We start from the raw sequence: 16,279 nt of genomic DNA on the forward strand, positions 1-16,279 counted from the left end.
CATAATCAAAATTTCCCCTGAACACCTCGGGCCCTACAGTCTTAACGAGCGGAAGGGTCGGATCGCATAAATCTTTTTCATCGCAAAAAGGAAAAAAAGGTAAGATCAAACAAATGAAATGAAATTATGAAACAAAGTCACGAATTTGTTTTCGGACACAAAAGTACCGACGCTTGTCCACATATTACAGATAAATGTTTATCAAACTTATTCGACTAACTACTTCCTCGAAGGGAGAACCATGCCTTTCAGCATGTTCGCCAGGTTCCGCGCAAGGGGAGTCACCGCCTTCTCGATCTCATCCAGCTCGGGGTCTTCATAGCCAGGCGCGAAGCCTTGGCTCATTACCTCCAAGTTGATCTCCCAATCATAATGAGAACAAGCAACAGTGAAGGCTTGGGTGATCCCGGTGTGAAAGACGTCCTCCTCAAGCTGGCCCACCCGCGCCGTGATACCAGCGGCATGAGTCATAAGGGAGCTGGTCCCCTCCTCTTGCGCCACCTGCAAGTCGTCGTAGACCACCACGACGGTAAAGCACAGAAGATCATGCTAATCGCTTTCAACCTGAAGGATCCCCCGCACCTCGGTGAGTTCCGTGCCTAGCCTGGTAGAAATTTCCTCAGCCTCCAGCCTTCGAGCCACCGCATCTCCAAGATCCGCCCGAAGGGCCCTGGCCTCCCAACATGCCTAATCACGCTCTCGGACAGCCCGATCGCGCTCCTTGCGGGCCGTGCTGCAGCTCCACCTGGTAGTAATCCAATAGCCCCTGAAGGAACTTGTGAGCAGGTATGGCAAATCCCCGCTCATGGAATTGAGCGAAGGACACAACATACCCTTCGGGCGGCGACGACACGTCCTCATTACCGGGCAGTCGCCATTCCTCGACGGCGATCAGCGGGCGAAGGAGGCCACAACGAACGAGGCCCTCCAGGCGATGAGGTGTGATGCTGGATCCGCTCCATGGCTCCATTGAAATGACTGAGAGGGGGCGGATGCGAGTTCGACGGCGGCTGTGATGCGGATGCGAGCTTGACAGCGGCTGCGATGCGAGTGCGGGAGACTCTGGCGATTGGCGGCGGAGGTTGACAATGCGAAGGCGGAAAGGCGAAGTATGGAACCCTGGGGGTGAACCTCGTGGTTTTATAAGGGCGATGGATGTGAGAAGGGCAACCGTCCGCCTCAATCTCTGAGCCTGCCATGACACACCGTCATGTCATGTCGCGGGATACGCGCTCGCGATCCGTATCCTTTCCCACCAAAATCACGCCGAACGGTTCGCCTTCCCCAGGTAGACTGAGACTCTTTTTCCCACCGAGGGAATACGGGTCCAAGGGCTGACCCAATAGTCTCGACGGCCGTCCCAATGAGGGATGGGTCCGCAAGCGACCAGGACTTAGGTACACGAGCAGCAGGGGGGTCTCGATCCACAATCGAGTCCCAGCCAGGCTGACCCTGGATGAAATCCCCACGAACGGGATACCAGGGTTCCCTTAAAACTATCCAGCTGACAAAAACCGAATCCCACAACCTTACCCGTGAAGGATCCAAAATTACCCCCTGGACGGTTCTATTCGAATCGCCCGGGGGCTCGGGGGCTACACCCGACGGGTGCGCTCGCACGCACCCTCTGGCAAATCGAAATACCCTCCGGGCGATTCTATCTGAATCACCCGAGGGCTCGGGGGCTACTGTCGGGGACCTAATACCGGGGTACCCAATGAGGTGGGACTAATGATCATCGAACATTGACGCTTCTAGTTAGACAAGAACACTACTACGCTTCTTGCCCGAACGACGGAAGATTGGTTCCACCTCGCTCGATGGCTAAGGGATGGCTCTGCATCGCCCGACGTTCGAGGGTAGGCTCCGCCTCGCCCGACCCCCGAGGGCTGGCCTCTGCCTTGCCCAATGGCTAAGGGCTGGCTTCGCCTCACCCAACGTCCGAGGGCGGGCTCCACCTCGCCCGACCCCCGAGGGCTGGCCTTCGCCTTGCCCGATGTCCGAGGACGGGCTCCGCCTCGCCCGACCCCCGAGGGCTGGCCTCCGCCTCGCTCGACGGCTAAGGGCTGGCTCCGCCTCGCCTGACGTCCAAGGGCGGGCTCCGCCTCGCCCGACGGCTAGGGGCTGGCTCTGCCTCGCCCAACGTCCGAGGGTGGGCTCCGCCTCGCCCGACGTCCAAGGGCGGGCTCCACCTCGCCCGATGGCTAGGGGCTGGCTCCGCCTCGCCCAACGTCCAAGGACGGGCTCCGCCTCGCCCGACGATCGCACCATGCTCCTTCATGATGACAAACACAGGGTACGACAGGACATTCGAGTCAAACGCAGTGCCGAGGATCATGTCCTACACGCCTGCAGGAAGGTACTGTCAGGATACGATGGGACGGGCGCTTTAAGCCCTTTCCGACATAACAGTGCCCAAATAGTGTTGTAGGCGACAACTTTTGTCCCACAGTGTAGTAGGCGCCGCCTTTAGTCCTTGGGCGCGGATACTAACACAGGCATACGACAGCCACTACGGTCCAAGACAGAAATCACATCATCTACAATGATGGACGTATGGTCACTTCCCCTATTACTCCCCGAGGGGTCACAGCTCGGCTCTCCGGCACGCCGTACCGTCCGCCGGGGTAGGATGGGACGCACCCACTTGCTAAATGAGGCCAGGGCATGGCCTACGAGGATCAGCGAACACACCACCTCTGACATGGCCTGCCGTGTTAAGCAGGGCAGGCACAGGAAAAAGGAAGACGCGGCTCCCTCAAAGGACCTTCTATACATTCGTCATTTTCCTCTTTCTCCCATTTGTAACCCCTACTCTCCCCTTGGTCTATAAAAGGGAGGGCAGGGCTCCCCACTAAAGGGACGAACTCTCGACGGATCAGTTCAACACACACAACACATCACGCATACAGCCAAGCAGCGACCGAGCTCTTGGCGTCCTTTCGACCATTCCATCAGAGACCTGGGACCTCTCCCTCTCTCGACCGTTTGTACCCCTACTACGAACCTTTTTCGGTACTGATAACACGAGCAGCAGCAGACTGGACGTAGGGACATTCGGCCCGAACCAGTATAAATCTTGTGTCCTTTAGTGCACCATCCGGGCCTAATGCGCAACAATTATAAATTTACTAGTCAGTGTTTGTTCGAAACACCGACAACCTTCTGTAGCAAGGGCGATTTTACTTAGAAAGCCATCTCTAACTAAATTAGGAAGCACTGTAGCTTACAAACCACTCATGAAAATCCATTTTCAGAGACAGTCTGTCTCTAGAAATATTCCTTTTTAGGGGTGGTTGTTTATCCCAAGCGCCCCTAGAAATCTTTTTTAGGTGTGATTTTAAAATTGCCCATGAAATTTCTCATTTCCACGATTGATGTCATAGTATCGGTTTCGAAAATCATCCCTAAAAATTGATTTTAACTGTCTATTTTTTTTGTATGGTCATGTCGCAGTCATCCCTAACACAGACCGACAAAAAAAATGCAGGTAGAGCGTTACTGGTATTATGGACACTAAAATTTAGAAAGAGGGTTTTGTTCCATATCTATCATTATGAAAGTAAAAAAGTGATGACCCCGACACGGAGCCAAAAGTTTACAATGATTCATGCTCCATTTCTGGTCTCTATCGAATTTATCTAAGCTTCTTTTGCTTGCGGAAAGTCCACGGCAGATGAACTCGTGTTGCGTCGTCGACACGAAGCTCCTGTAATAAAGAAAATGAGCGGTCAAATTAATCAGATCTCCTTTTGCCAGTGTATGCATCGTAGCTAAGGATAACTACGTTCTTTTGTTAATATACTCCTGTATTAGGAATTGATTATGCTTATGTGGAACCCGTCCACTGTATTAGTTTATCGAAGGTGCTCACCGAAGTACACTGTAGGCGTGAGTGTTTATAGGATAGTGTATTGGTGTGCGAGCGTATGTTTCAGACATCCATAATAAGTAGTATGTTCGTGAGGTAAGTGGCGTTATTGACACACTTCTCTTGGTTTGCCTTTTACATCAGCACCTTGCATGGAAAAAATATTTTTCCATATTCCTCGGTTGAGCATATGTAATTAGTTTTCTAGCAAAAGCAAACAAATGTCATTTTTACATCGACATGATTCCCACAATGCAACTTTGACAATGTAAAGCAGAAAAAATGATAATATTTGAAAGAACTTTGTGAGGATGTAACAACCTCAATACTTCTAAAACATGTCATGGAGCATACATCTGCATTATCGTTGTATTCATGAAAAAGTTGAGTAGCTTCAAATGCTTTGGAATTTAATTTCAATTTAAATCTTGCATTGTGTCAACTTTGAAAACTTGGATGTATACCTGAATACCTCTTTTCTATTATCTCGTGAACTGTATGGTGAATCTGTGTATGGCTTGCAACCTCTGTATTTTGTGCTTATGGAGTATACTTTCGGTGTGTCTCAAGGATGACCGGAATCAACGCTCTTAAGTTAGGACTGTCGGTTTAAGGGCCTGTTTGGCATGACTCTAATTCAATGGTGAAGCATCTTTTTCGACTTCAACCACGAGCAACTTAAGTGGTGGAACTAAAGTTGTTTTGTTGAACCGTTTGCTAAAACAACTACCTCATACTAGATAGAAAAGGTAAAATGTCCATAATGCCATTATCTCTTATCTTTTTCTTTTTTCTCTTTTCTTCCTTGATTTTCCCTCACCTATTTCTCCTCTCTCTCTCTCTCTCTCTCTCTCTCTCTCTCTCTCCCTCCCTTATCCGTTCTCCTTGGCGCCTCGCTTAGAACAAACCATGCTCAGCGACTCAACCTCGCCTCCTCACTGGACCTCGTGCACTAGTGATTATGATCGGCCCCTCGCACCCAGGCGACTCCGGCGCACGCACCTCCACCCCACCAACGCTCCTCCTCGCAGGCGCGTCGCCTCCGACCCTGCCCACGCGAGCACTCCACCTTCTCCCCTCCCTCTGTGCTCCCTCTGTACCGTCGTCGCCTGCTTCGACGCATGACCAATTGTTGGCTCCACAGGAGCTTGTGGAACGACACGAAGCTACATTTTTTTAGCTCTGACTCTGTCTCAACCCTTCTCTCAGTGGGGTTTTATGTGGATTCACCAACGAAGCGGAGAGGAAGGCAGGAGAGGGGGGGGGGGGGGCGTTTGGTTCGGCAGCATGCGGAGCCACTGGTGGAGCGGCTTGTAGAGCTATACCAAACAAACCTTAAATGTGTTAATTTATTAGCTGGTTCCTCACTGAAAGTTTTACCGTTTATTTTCTAATTTCCTATTGGATGTATATGAGAATGGCATACATAAAAAGGAGAAGTTAGTAGTGATGATGTAGTATGGTTTCACACAACCCCTAAACCCACTTGCTTTGATCAGAGGGAAACAACACAGTTGAAGCCTGTTTGGGACTTGGGAAACAACACAATTTAAGATTTTCACAATAAACACAAAAGAAAAAGAAAAAAAAAGCCTTTTGCCATTTTTTGACTTGGCAGGAAAATGGATGTGCCTGCATGGATCTCGATCATTCAGGCCTACCCTTGGCCACGTTTCCAGGGCTGTACTGTGTGTTGGTGCATCGATCATTATTACGTTAGGCTAACTCTATCCAACTTTTCAATCAAGATTCCATCTGCTCTGGATCCAGTAACAAACTTTAGGAGCCCAAGCCAGGAAGGTCAAGTGTGTTAGGCATGTTTGCATCACTGGTTTGGTAAGGACTTGGGACAGTCAGCAGCAGTAGCGAGTAGTACACGCGATGAAATTCCTGTCCAGGTCGCGGTCGGTTTGTTTATTTTTGTCCACCTTGCACCGCCGAACTTTTCGGCCGTCGGTCGTGCATGCGCCACAGAAGAATTTGGAACTGAGAAGAATCTTACTAGTTCATTACCAAATGGTGATTTTACAAAATGGAACTGAGAAGAATCTTACTCCCTCCGTTTTAAATTATAATTCGTTTGAATTTTTTTTCACCCCAAGTTGACCACTCGTCTTATTAAAAAAATTGCGCAAATATAGTCAAATTTAAGTTATTCTTGAAGAACTTTTTGTTAATAAAGCAAGCCACAACAAAAGAAATAATATTTTATATAAATTTTTGAATAAGACGAGTGGTCAAGCTTAGAGTAAAAAAAGTCAAACGAATTATAATTTGGAACGGATTTAGTATTTCATTACCAAATGGTGATTTTGGAACTGCCACGTTAGCCATAGACGACATTAGGTTTCTTTCCAGCTTTTGCCTACTTCAGCTATGCAGAAGTTTAGCAAAGCGCGGGTTGCTTACCACAGCTAATTCGAACAGGCACATTGCCAGAACCGGCGTGCAACTTGGTTTACGAGTACGTTTTTATCCCATCGTCGTGACGTCGTCGTACCAGAAAACGACAGTCCCTAGTCTCCTGGACTCCTTGTTCTCGGAAAGATTTTTCAGGTTGGAAAAGCAACTACTCCCACCAAGCATGTACAGAAGCTAAAGTGCAGCCGTCACGCCAGGCCAGTAGTATTGATCGAGCCGGCGGAGTACGTACAATTTTGTGCAGGAAGCTGGAAGCAACCAAAGTGCAGTGGGGATGGGACGGGCATACGCATGCATGCATGATTGATGCCAGCGGGCATCGGGATCAGCCATCGAGACGGTAGTACGAGTACAGTAGGAAACAAACGCGGCGAATGGTCAAACTCCCGGCGCCGCGGCAGTAGGAGTAACTCTTGATGGATGGATCCCCGTGGCGAGAAGAGAACGCATGGGCGCCCGGCGCGTCGACCCAGGTCGAAACGGACGCGAGACGAGGCAGGTCGGCGAAAAGCTACGTGCCGATGCGGATGCGGATGCGGACGCGGACAGGGTCGGGCGAGCCGCGCGCGGAAGCGGCAGCACGCGGGTGGCGACAGCGCGTGCCGCCGTGCCCTGCCTGCCCCTGCCCCTCCCGCGGACCCGCCCCGCGCGCGCAGTCCCCGCGTCGTCGCCTCCCGATCCCGGGCGGGGCGGCACACCATTTCTGGGCCTGCCGCGCCGTCTGTGGCTTTCCCTGCCAGCCCGGCCTCCTCTCCTAGTCCTAGCGGGTTGTTGCTGCGTGCTGCGCGGTGAGCCAGCGTCCAGCGAGCAGAGCAGAGCACACACGGCCCCTGGCCCCTGGCGCGACCGACCCAGGAGGCCAACCCGCATGCACACGCCGCTGCGCCCCCCTTGTCCTCTACCTCCGTCGCTCGCCGTCGCATCTGCAGGATCCTGCGCCCCCTTTCCCCCTTGGGTTTTGTCCGCGCGTTTCTCCTTCACTTAACGCGGGGAGACGTGGACGGGGGTGGCGGAATGATGGGTCGTCGTCGCGCGAGCCGAGAGGAGGAAGGATCTCTTTCGATCGATGCCTTCGCCGCGTTGCACTGCTGCTGCCTGCAGGAACTGACCCTTCCGCGCCTGCTACTGCCACTGCCAGGGCCGGCAAGGGCACTGTCACGTCCACTCCACACCACGTCAGCCCTAGTCACTCTGAAGGTGGGACCACGTAGGCTTGGAGCCTTGGACGATCCTCTGTGACTGTGCTTGGAGTCGGTTCTTGGATTCTCTCGACTTCAATATGGGCTGTACTACCTCACCTTCTGAAAGAATACAATTCTCGGTCTAATAAAAAATCAAACTATCATAAATTTGATCAATTTTGTGATGAATAGTATCAAAGTATATAACTTCAAATAACAGATGTACTATAAAAATCTGTTTCATGACGAATCTAATAATATATATTTAGTACGGTAAACATTATATCCTTTTATAAATTTGACAAACTTTAACATAACACAATTCTAGATTTGGATTCTTTTTAGGACAGGGGTAGTATTATATTTTTCACTAGCAGTTAGCTATAAATAACTTCAAAGAACAACATTCGTCGTCATGGTCTCCTAGGATAACAATACACTTGTGTGCACCAATGTTCGAAACCAACAATACACTACTATAGAAAAAAGTCTTTGTAACCACTTCTTTTCACATGCAGCTATAGTAGCTGCTGAATAACACCAGACTGAACGGTTGGTTGGGCGAGAACTGGTTGTGATATGCTGTATCAAGCTAGCATAACCGAATTGTGCGCCACGAACCAGTTGTAATGCCTAAGGTGGCCATCACAATCGATTTGTGGCACAATCCAATTAACGATTGTAAAGGTCCTTGTAACATAATTGGATTGCTTATAAAAAACGAGTTGTCACCTAGGATAAATTAATCTCTAACTTTTAAAATATACCGAAATGCTCCTTTATAGATTTTTGTAGCCATTTCCTTTGCACTTTCAGACTTTTGGATTGCTTGCTTCTTCTGCTTTAAATATACACTAAAGTTTGATTTCTCTCTAGAAAACCTAATGTTCCTATATTGAGCAGCTAGTTGTTATCGTCTTGCATTGAGTAGCATTATATATGGTTTGATTTAAGTTGGACCCTGCAACTCCTGAGACAGAGAGACTAATGTGCATATATTGAGATCTAGATGTTGCCATCTTTGCGTTCAGTAGCATTTGGCTTGATTTAAGTTGGACCCTGCGAATGCTCGGTAATATCACTCTTCCCTATGGTTAGTTATTTCCTATATATGTCAATTCCAACACAAGTAGACTTGTGTACATGATATGATTGAACTAACTCACATTTATGTAATAATTATATATGTGTTGTGGACACGTTATAGGTATGATTTGTTGCCTGCATAAATCTTAGCATGCATAGTAGCTTATACATGATACCTTAATCTAGACAATTGTATGCAATTAGATGGTGTTTGTTCGCCTATGGCATAGCCCCCTGTGCATTGTTAAGTCTGTAATTGATTGACTGTGTAAGTGTTTTGTCTGTGTCACGTGTTACATATATGACACCAGCATAGCTAGATATGGGGAAATCAATTGTTTTGTCAGATATAGCTTGGGTCTGCATATGGGTTTATGCAGAACAAAACAAGCGAGAAGTGTAGTATGGTGGCCTAGATAAGAGATAATGCAGGCAGGAAGTGTAGCATATGGTGTAGCACTTTCACTCTCATTTTTTTAGTTGGGAGTGATATTGATACCCCAGGGTATCTAAAGGGATGTTGCGAACCAATTGTAAAGACCATTTCTTTAGCAAAGATGCTTATTTCTAGAATAAAACAGCTTTGCTAACAAAAAAATGTTTGTATGTACTCTACCTTATTTTTATAGACTCTAGTCAAGAGGTAACGGCTAGAGTGCATTTTTAACCGACCTAACACATCATTAAGCTATTGAGCAATGATTATATCATTTCCCCAGATGCCATAACGACAGTTGAAGCTTGTGATCTATGCATAAACAACGAATCCGCCGTCCAAAGTATCAAATTGGCAACTCCCGTCTTATGCACCACCTGAGGCTTCCGACCTTGGATGCTACTCCACAACAAGGTGAGGCTAAACCCAGCACATAAAAGATCGTTACAAAATTACCAAGAATTTGTTTATTCTGATAAAAAATCATGGCATGAAAAGTAATCTATTTAAGTCGCAATAATAGTTGAGCTACCAATTTGGCATTCTATGTTCTAACAAAGTTTGTCTCCAAAAGTAAACTATTGATGAACAATAGGACTATATATATATATATATATATATATATATATATATATATATATATATAATTTTGGAATCAAACCAAGAAGTGATAAGAAGTTTGGTTGAGCTAGCTTGGACACTCTTAGCATAACAAATACTGTTTGGTTTATGTGCCCATGGCAAAAAAGCCAAGGGCAATTCATTGTTAAGCATGTTTGTTTCAGTATAAGATTATTGATTTTATTATAATTCCTAGCTGAAACAAACAGGCAAGTTTTGACCCTAAATTCATAATTCAGTTTTTCCTAGATTCCATAATCTAATAGTTTAATCAAATCAAAGTTTTACTTGACTGTGACACAATATTTAACTCTTATACCCACATGTAAAGTGAGATAAATAGGCTATAAGTTTTTGGACCCTCAGCTTTCCACAATCCATCTTATGGTCGATCTACAAGCTTCTCGCAAATCCAATTTTAAAACAAACATGCTGTAGGGAAACACAGGAGGGATACTGTTTGCAGGGACCCATCACTATCACTAAATAAGGTCAAGGCAAAGCCAAATCGTGGGACCCACCTGTCCCCTCCTGACTCCTGCCGTCTAACACCAGTTGTGATTTGGACTCTCTTTGGGTGGCTGATAGGAGCATCTACCCTAAAGAATGCGAGGGGGAGTCCCCACTTTATTTAACATGCATGGTGAAATAGGTACACGCGCGTCGCTAGATTTTCTTTGTGTTGGATTCAAATTAAATTAAGCAGTTCATTTTGGCATGCTTAAACTATACCATTATATACTGATTTTCGTAGACGAATACCTGAAAGTTGGGTACTCTATTTTGAAGTAACCCTGCAACTAACTTCTGCCTTCCGGCCGGTGACAAGGACAAGAGAGTTAACTGGTGGTCCGTGTTGTGGTTGATGTAAAATAAATCGAAGCATATTTCTGTTGTTGATTGTCGACAATTAAATAACAGACATCTTATCTTACTATTATAGATTTTTTTAAGCTCCCATGATAATATAATCTTCATAAGATGCATAATGAAAAAGATAAATCCTAGAGATTCTCACAAAAGTTAATGTAAACCCTATTCAATGGACTATAAGCATCATATCTATATCAAAATATCTATTCAATATACTCTATTTAAAAAAATCCACACCTGCCATCACGAAAAAATATATCTCTGTTCGCTTGGAGGAATTCTGGAGGAATTTGGATGGTTTGGAGGAATGCCGGAGGAATCTGTGAGAGGAAAACACTGTTCCGGATGAAAAAAGAAACGGATCAAGCCGGGTTTAAGGGCACGCGAACTGTATGAAAAAATCCACACCCTATGTTTGTATCTAAATTACCCACTTCTATCGTTATGAAAAAAAGCTAAATTTTCCCCTAATATGTATCAAATTACCCACTAGTGTGTATGTACCTTTAGAAAAAAGAACTTTAATTTATAGGCTTTATGCTTTTATATGCAGAGGTTGGAAGTTGATCTAAAAGTGGTTGTATACTTGTATCTTAACTTGATGTAATTATCCTGAGTTCGATAAAGTGTTTCCTTAATAGAAAAAACAAGTGGCGCTGTTAATACTAGTATGCTAGTTGTAAATATAGTTGGTTTACCCTCAAATTAGGATAAGACAATTTGGTGTGACGATAGTGGGAACTGAGGTGCCTCTCTTTCCATCGTTGAACGAGAATTGAAATCACGGATGTCTGTTCTTATTTGTTTACGTATTGGCCGCGTGATTTGATGGCCACGAGCTGAGCTCTTTATGTGATGTTGATAGATGCAACTCACCATTTGATTGGAGGAACCTAATCTGTCATGCCATTGATCATGGACGTTAGCTGCAAAACAAAACAAAAAAACAAAAAAAAAGTGCAGCGTGCAAATTTGTGCGAAATAAAATTTTTAAGACGGAAGATGTCGTTGGTTATCTGTTGCAGCTTGCAAACAATCAACTTTTGTCATGCTAGGAAGAACGTTAGTTATACCCAGTAACGGCTGAGGAGAGAATCTCATCAGCTAGCTAACACAGATGAATCAAGGCAATAACCATGCTTGTAAACAAATTTTGCATCTAATATATATAATAAGGTGCAAGCTTATATATATGAGGGGTTGTTAAATATAAGTGTAGCTACACAGATGAGGGTTAGATACGAAGCACCTGCAGGTAAAGATTCTTTTTTCTTTCTTGGGCCATTACGCCATCCTGACAATGTTGCTATCACTAGAAACACTGCACTATCCTATAAAACCAACCAATAGTAATCAGTGGGCATCTTAGTCATCATGCTACCTACTCTCTCTCCTGGTTTTTCTCCTAAACTAAGGCCTATCACCTCACAAGTACTCCTAGCCAAGAAGAGCACAATAATAAGCACTAATTCCATCAAGCTAAATCGATGGTATATGAGATGACATTCTGGTGAATATATATATCTGAAGACACGCCAGCAGTGGGTTCTCCACCAGTTTTGTACCCCTGCAAAAGTAGCAAGGAATTTCCATAGCAATCAAACATCAAGAAAGCTTCACATGGAATGTTCATAGTACATAATTATTCACCTCCCAAAGTGTCCTCCAGTGATCTCTCCGGAGATAAGAACATGGGAATGTCAAATGTTCCCCCAAGTAGTATTACTTTTCTTAGTAAATAATATGTACAGAGTTTAATTACTGGGCGTCAATCATCAGACTAGCTAGTAGAGAAAATTAATTAATAAGCTGGTTAGCACCTAAGCAACACTAGCAAAGCGCTTGCTTCTCCGGTTGTCCTAACCAACATGGAACTTTTTTTCCTTTTACAATGACAACAACCTTGCAATAAAAAAAATTTGTACCACTCTCCAGTAGAGTAAGATAGCTATGGCTCTATAATGGATCGGAGTTACTCTTCCTCATCTAGCCCCCCGCCCCTCCTATAAGTACAACCCCACAACAAAGACATGAGTGTGCAAGTGTGGTTGTCTTCTAAACTGGGTGCCTCTAGCTCTTCCTCAAGGTTAGCCACTTCACTTCTCTCTCGATCGAAGTCGAAGCACAAACCTACTGCCCTCCCACGTCCCACGTAGTGTGTGTGCTACTCGATCGTGTGTCGCGCTCACACACAACCTTCCAAGAACCAAAGATTCCAATCTGAACCAACGTTCTTCTTCACCTAACCAGTAACCAGCAGTTCGATCGATCGATGGAGGGGAGCAGCAACAGTCCGGACAGGCAGTCGTCGGGCGGCAGCCCTGAGGAGCGCGGAAACGGTGGTAGCGGAGGCCGGGGCACCGGGGAGCCGGTGCGGTCGCGGTGGACGCCGAAGCCGGAGCAGATACTGATCCTCGAGTCCATCTTCAACAGCGGCATGGTCAACCCGCCCAAGGATGAAACCGTCCGCATCCGCAAGCTGCTCGAGCGCTTCGGCGCCGTCGGGGACGCCAACGTCTTCTACTGGTTCCAGAACCGACGCTCCCGCTCGCGCCGCCGCCAGCGCCAGATGCAGGCCGCCGCCACCGCCGCGGCGGCGGCAGCGGCCTCCTCCGCGGCCAACAGCTCTCCCGCGGCTAGCGCCACCGTCGGCAGCCTTCCTTCTGGTGTTCTACAATATCCCTTGTCCATGGGCGGGACCGCCTGCCAGTATGAGCAGCAGGCGAGCTCCTCGTCGTCGTCGGGAAGCACTGGGGACTCTCTTGGGCTGTTCGCGCTCGGGGCCGGGGTGCCCGGCACCGGCGGTGGGTACTTCCAGGCGTCGTGTGGCGCTTCGTCGCCGCTGGCGACAGGGCTGATGGGGGACGTGGACAGCAGCAGTGGCGGCAGCGACGATCTCTTCGCCATCTCCCGGCAGATGGGGTTCGCGGCGAGCGGCCCCGTCGCCTCGGCCTCGGTGGCGCCGAGCACCACTACGGCACACCAGCAGCAGTATTACTCATGCCAATCGCCTGCAGGTGAGTATACTACCGAACACTGATCTAGCTTAATTTTGTGGGTTTTGTCTTCGAATTCTGGATCGGTTGCTTCGTCTATTTCTTGCATGTATTTCTCAACTCAATTTTGATGAAAAACGTTGGTTTTCACCGCTACAATTTTGTGCGTTTATTTTCATTGATGAAGTATCAGGGAATTGATGCAGAATTCGAGGAGATCTAGCTTGGTTCTTTTGGACTCGCATGCTTTATTTTGGTCTTCCTTGGTATTAATTAATTGCATCGGTTCTTGTTCTTTAGTTCTTCAGTATTGTTCGGTTACCTCCCATGTACCGGTGCATAAGATCATACCACATGATACTTATATATGTTGTCCTCTCTCGCTACCGCAACCATGTATATCCATACGTATACGCGACTGTTTGTAGAAATTTAATTAAACATTGTGTGATTGGGAGGCAAAATTGAACAGTTAGGACTAAAACTAAACCTGAATATTAACACTCATGTACTGAACATAATATGCATGCATGCATGCATCGACCACTACTTGTTTTTGCCTTTTGGTCTACTTAACCCTCGCTCCATGCGACCATGCATGGATCTGAAACTTTTGAGTACCATTAATTCAACCATGTATTTGATGCCTAGTATGTTAAACCAGAAGTTCAATTATGCCTTTGAAATAGTAATTGGGTTGGCACTTCACCATTTCCTGCATGTATACTTCTGTCTTACATTTAGCATCCTCAATTAACAAAAAAAAAGTTAGGTATTGCCTCTAGCTAGCTAGCAGGTTAAAGCAAAGGAACTCTGTGCCGTACAACAAAGCTAATGGTGCTGTAATCCAAGCATGCATGCAACTACTACTGATCATATAAATATTTTCATGCATGCTAACCTTGAATTAGTTTGCCCCTCTCTGTCGAGAAAAAACCTAAACCCAAAACGTGAGAATGAAGACCGACCTGAGGAGTATATTATATATACTAGTATATATAGCAACGACTAAATGGCATTCATAATCATCTCAAATTCAATCAGAACTCCGCATCCATTTGTTAATTCTGTCGTCAGTTGGCAGCTAGATATAATTCTAAGATGCCGCTATTTGATTTCTTTTGGAGTGGATTCTGAACTAACTGGCTACCTGTGTGGATTGATTGGCTGTGATTGCCTTCTAATTCCAGCGACGATCACGGTGTTCATCAACGGAGTCACAATGGAGGTTCCCAGGGGTCCAATAGACTTGCGAGCCATGTTCGGCCAGGACGTGATGCTCGTCCATTCCACCGGGGCCCTCCTCCCAGTCAACGACTATGGAATTCTAACGCAGAGCTTGCAGATGGGTGAAAGCTATTTCTTGGTAATCTCCCATATCGCCTCTCTCATCTACTCCCTCCGTTCTAAATTCTAAAAATTGTAAGTGCACGTATTTCTAAATACATAGCTTTTGCTACGTACCTAGATATATAAATTATGTCTAGACACATTATATTATTTAGAAAAGTCAAAACAACCTACAATTTGGAACGAATGGAATATCTAGTCACCGGTAGTTAATCCACTCAAGCACTCTAATTAGATGCACATTGGCGTACGTTACGTTGTATATATATACGCATACAACATTCATGTGCATGCATATATGAGTATATATATGAGATCAGTTGAAATAATGCATTTACCATTACTGGCAATCATTGTTTATTTTCTTTCTCCTTGCAATATACTTCATTCATTCCAAATTATATATAAGTAGTTCTGTCTTTTTATAGATACATAGCTTTTGCTTCATACTCTCTCATTCCAAATTATAATACATTTTAGCTTTTCTAGATACATAGCTTTTAATATATATTTAGAGACATTGTATATCTATGTGCATAGTAAAACCATATATCTACAAAAAGTCAGAATGGCTTACAATTTGAAATGAATGAGGTATAGCATCGCTCGTGTGTGTGTGTGTGTATACCTTACAAGTAACAACAATTGTTTTGCTGTTATCCACACAGGTAGCAAGGCCAACTTAAAACTGCCCGCACGTAGCTGGATTGTAGCGCAGTCTGCCGGCCGGTCTCGATCTACTCGATATTCATCGGTTCAGAGATGGGATGCAGTTCATGATCAATCAAGATGGGACATCTGCAAGCAAATGATATATCTGTCCATATAGTCCTTCGAGAAGAAAAGTTAGCTAGCACCAAAAAAATATATGTATATTGCACCTCAAGAAAGTACCTACATATGTCCTTAAAACATAAGAAAGCGTGTGGGCGGTTCAGTTTTCCGATTGGATTATGAATTTGGTATTCTCTCTCACGCACCATTTTCTTTACAAGATATGCATGTGAATGCATGCATGAATCTCCTTGACAGTCGAGCTACACATATTCATTTAGCTAGATAGTTGCACCTTTGTAATAATGATTAAATTTATAACTGTTAAAGCTGTATGTCTATATATATGTCGGCTGGTGGACCGTGCTTGGAAGTTGGAATGTCTGTCCTTAGGTAAGGCCAAATAATGGAGGTCTAAAATATATGATCTTATTGCTACGACCTCAATCCAATGAAATTTGTTATTTTTATATGAATTTTTACAAAACAAGTTTGAATCTCAAATTTTGTGCTAATGCACATCTAAAGATGCACTATTGGTGTGCATAGTTTTAATTTTTTTTTTCAAAACCCTAAGTATGATTTTGCAAAGGTTTTTTCTCGATAAAACCGAAGATGTGGTTTGCACTGAGTATTTTATCCCAGTATTCAAGCAGGTGTTTCCACTTTC

The 16,279-nt window shown here is 45.4% G+C and overlaps 1 protein-coding gene across 1 annotated transcript; it reads left to right on the forward strand.

Moving 5' to 3' along the window:
- Positions 1-12,550: 12,550 nt before the first annotated feature.
- Positions 12,551-15,956, forward strand: LOC136539988 (WUSCHEL-related homeobox 6-like). The gene is made up of 3 exons (XM_066531974.1): positions 12,551-13,506; positions 14,676-14,851; positions 15,504-15,956. Exons 1-3 carry the CDS (start codon positions 12,762-12,764, stop codon positions 15,519-15,521), a joined length of 939 nt encoding a protein of 312 aa, XP_066388071.1. The 5' UTR covers positions 12,551-12,761; the 3' UTR covers positions 15,522-15,956.
- Positions 15,957-16,279: the final 323 nt, after the last annotated feature.

Source organism: Miscanthus floridulus, chromosome 2 (assembly GCF_019320115.1).
Source record: "Miscanthus floridulus cultivar M001 chromosome 2, ASM1932011v1, whole genome shotgun sequence".
Lineage (NCBI taxonomy): Eukaryota > Viridiplantae > Streptophyta > Magnoliopsida > Poales > Poaceae > Miscanthus > Miscanthus floridulus.

Coding starts and splice junctions, on each gene's coding strand:
- LOC136539988 (XM_066531974.1), top strand. CDS start 12,762: ATGGAGGGGAGCAGCAACAGTCCGGACAGGCAGTCGTCGGGCGGCAGC. Junction 13,507..14,675: donor CTCATGCCAATCGCCTGCAG/GTGAGTATACTA, acceptor TTCTAATTCCAG/CGACGATCACGGTGTTCATC.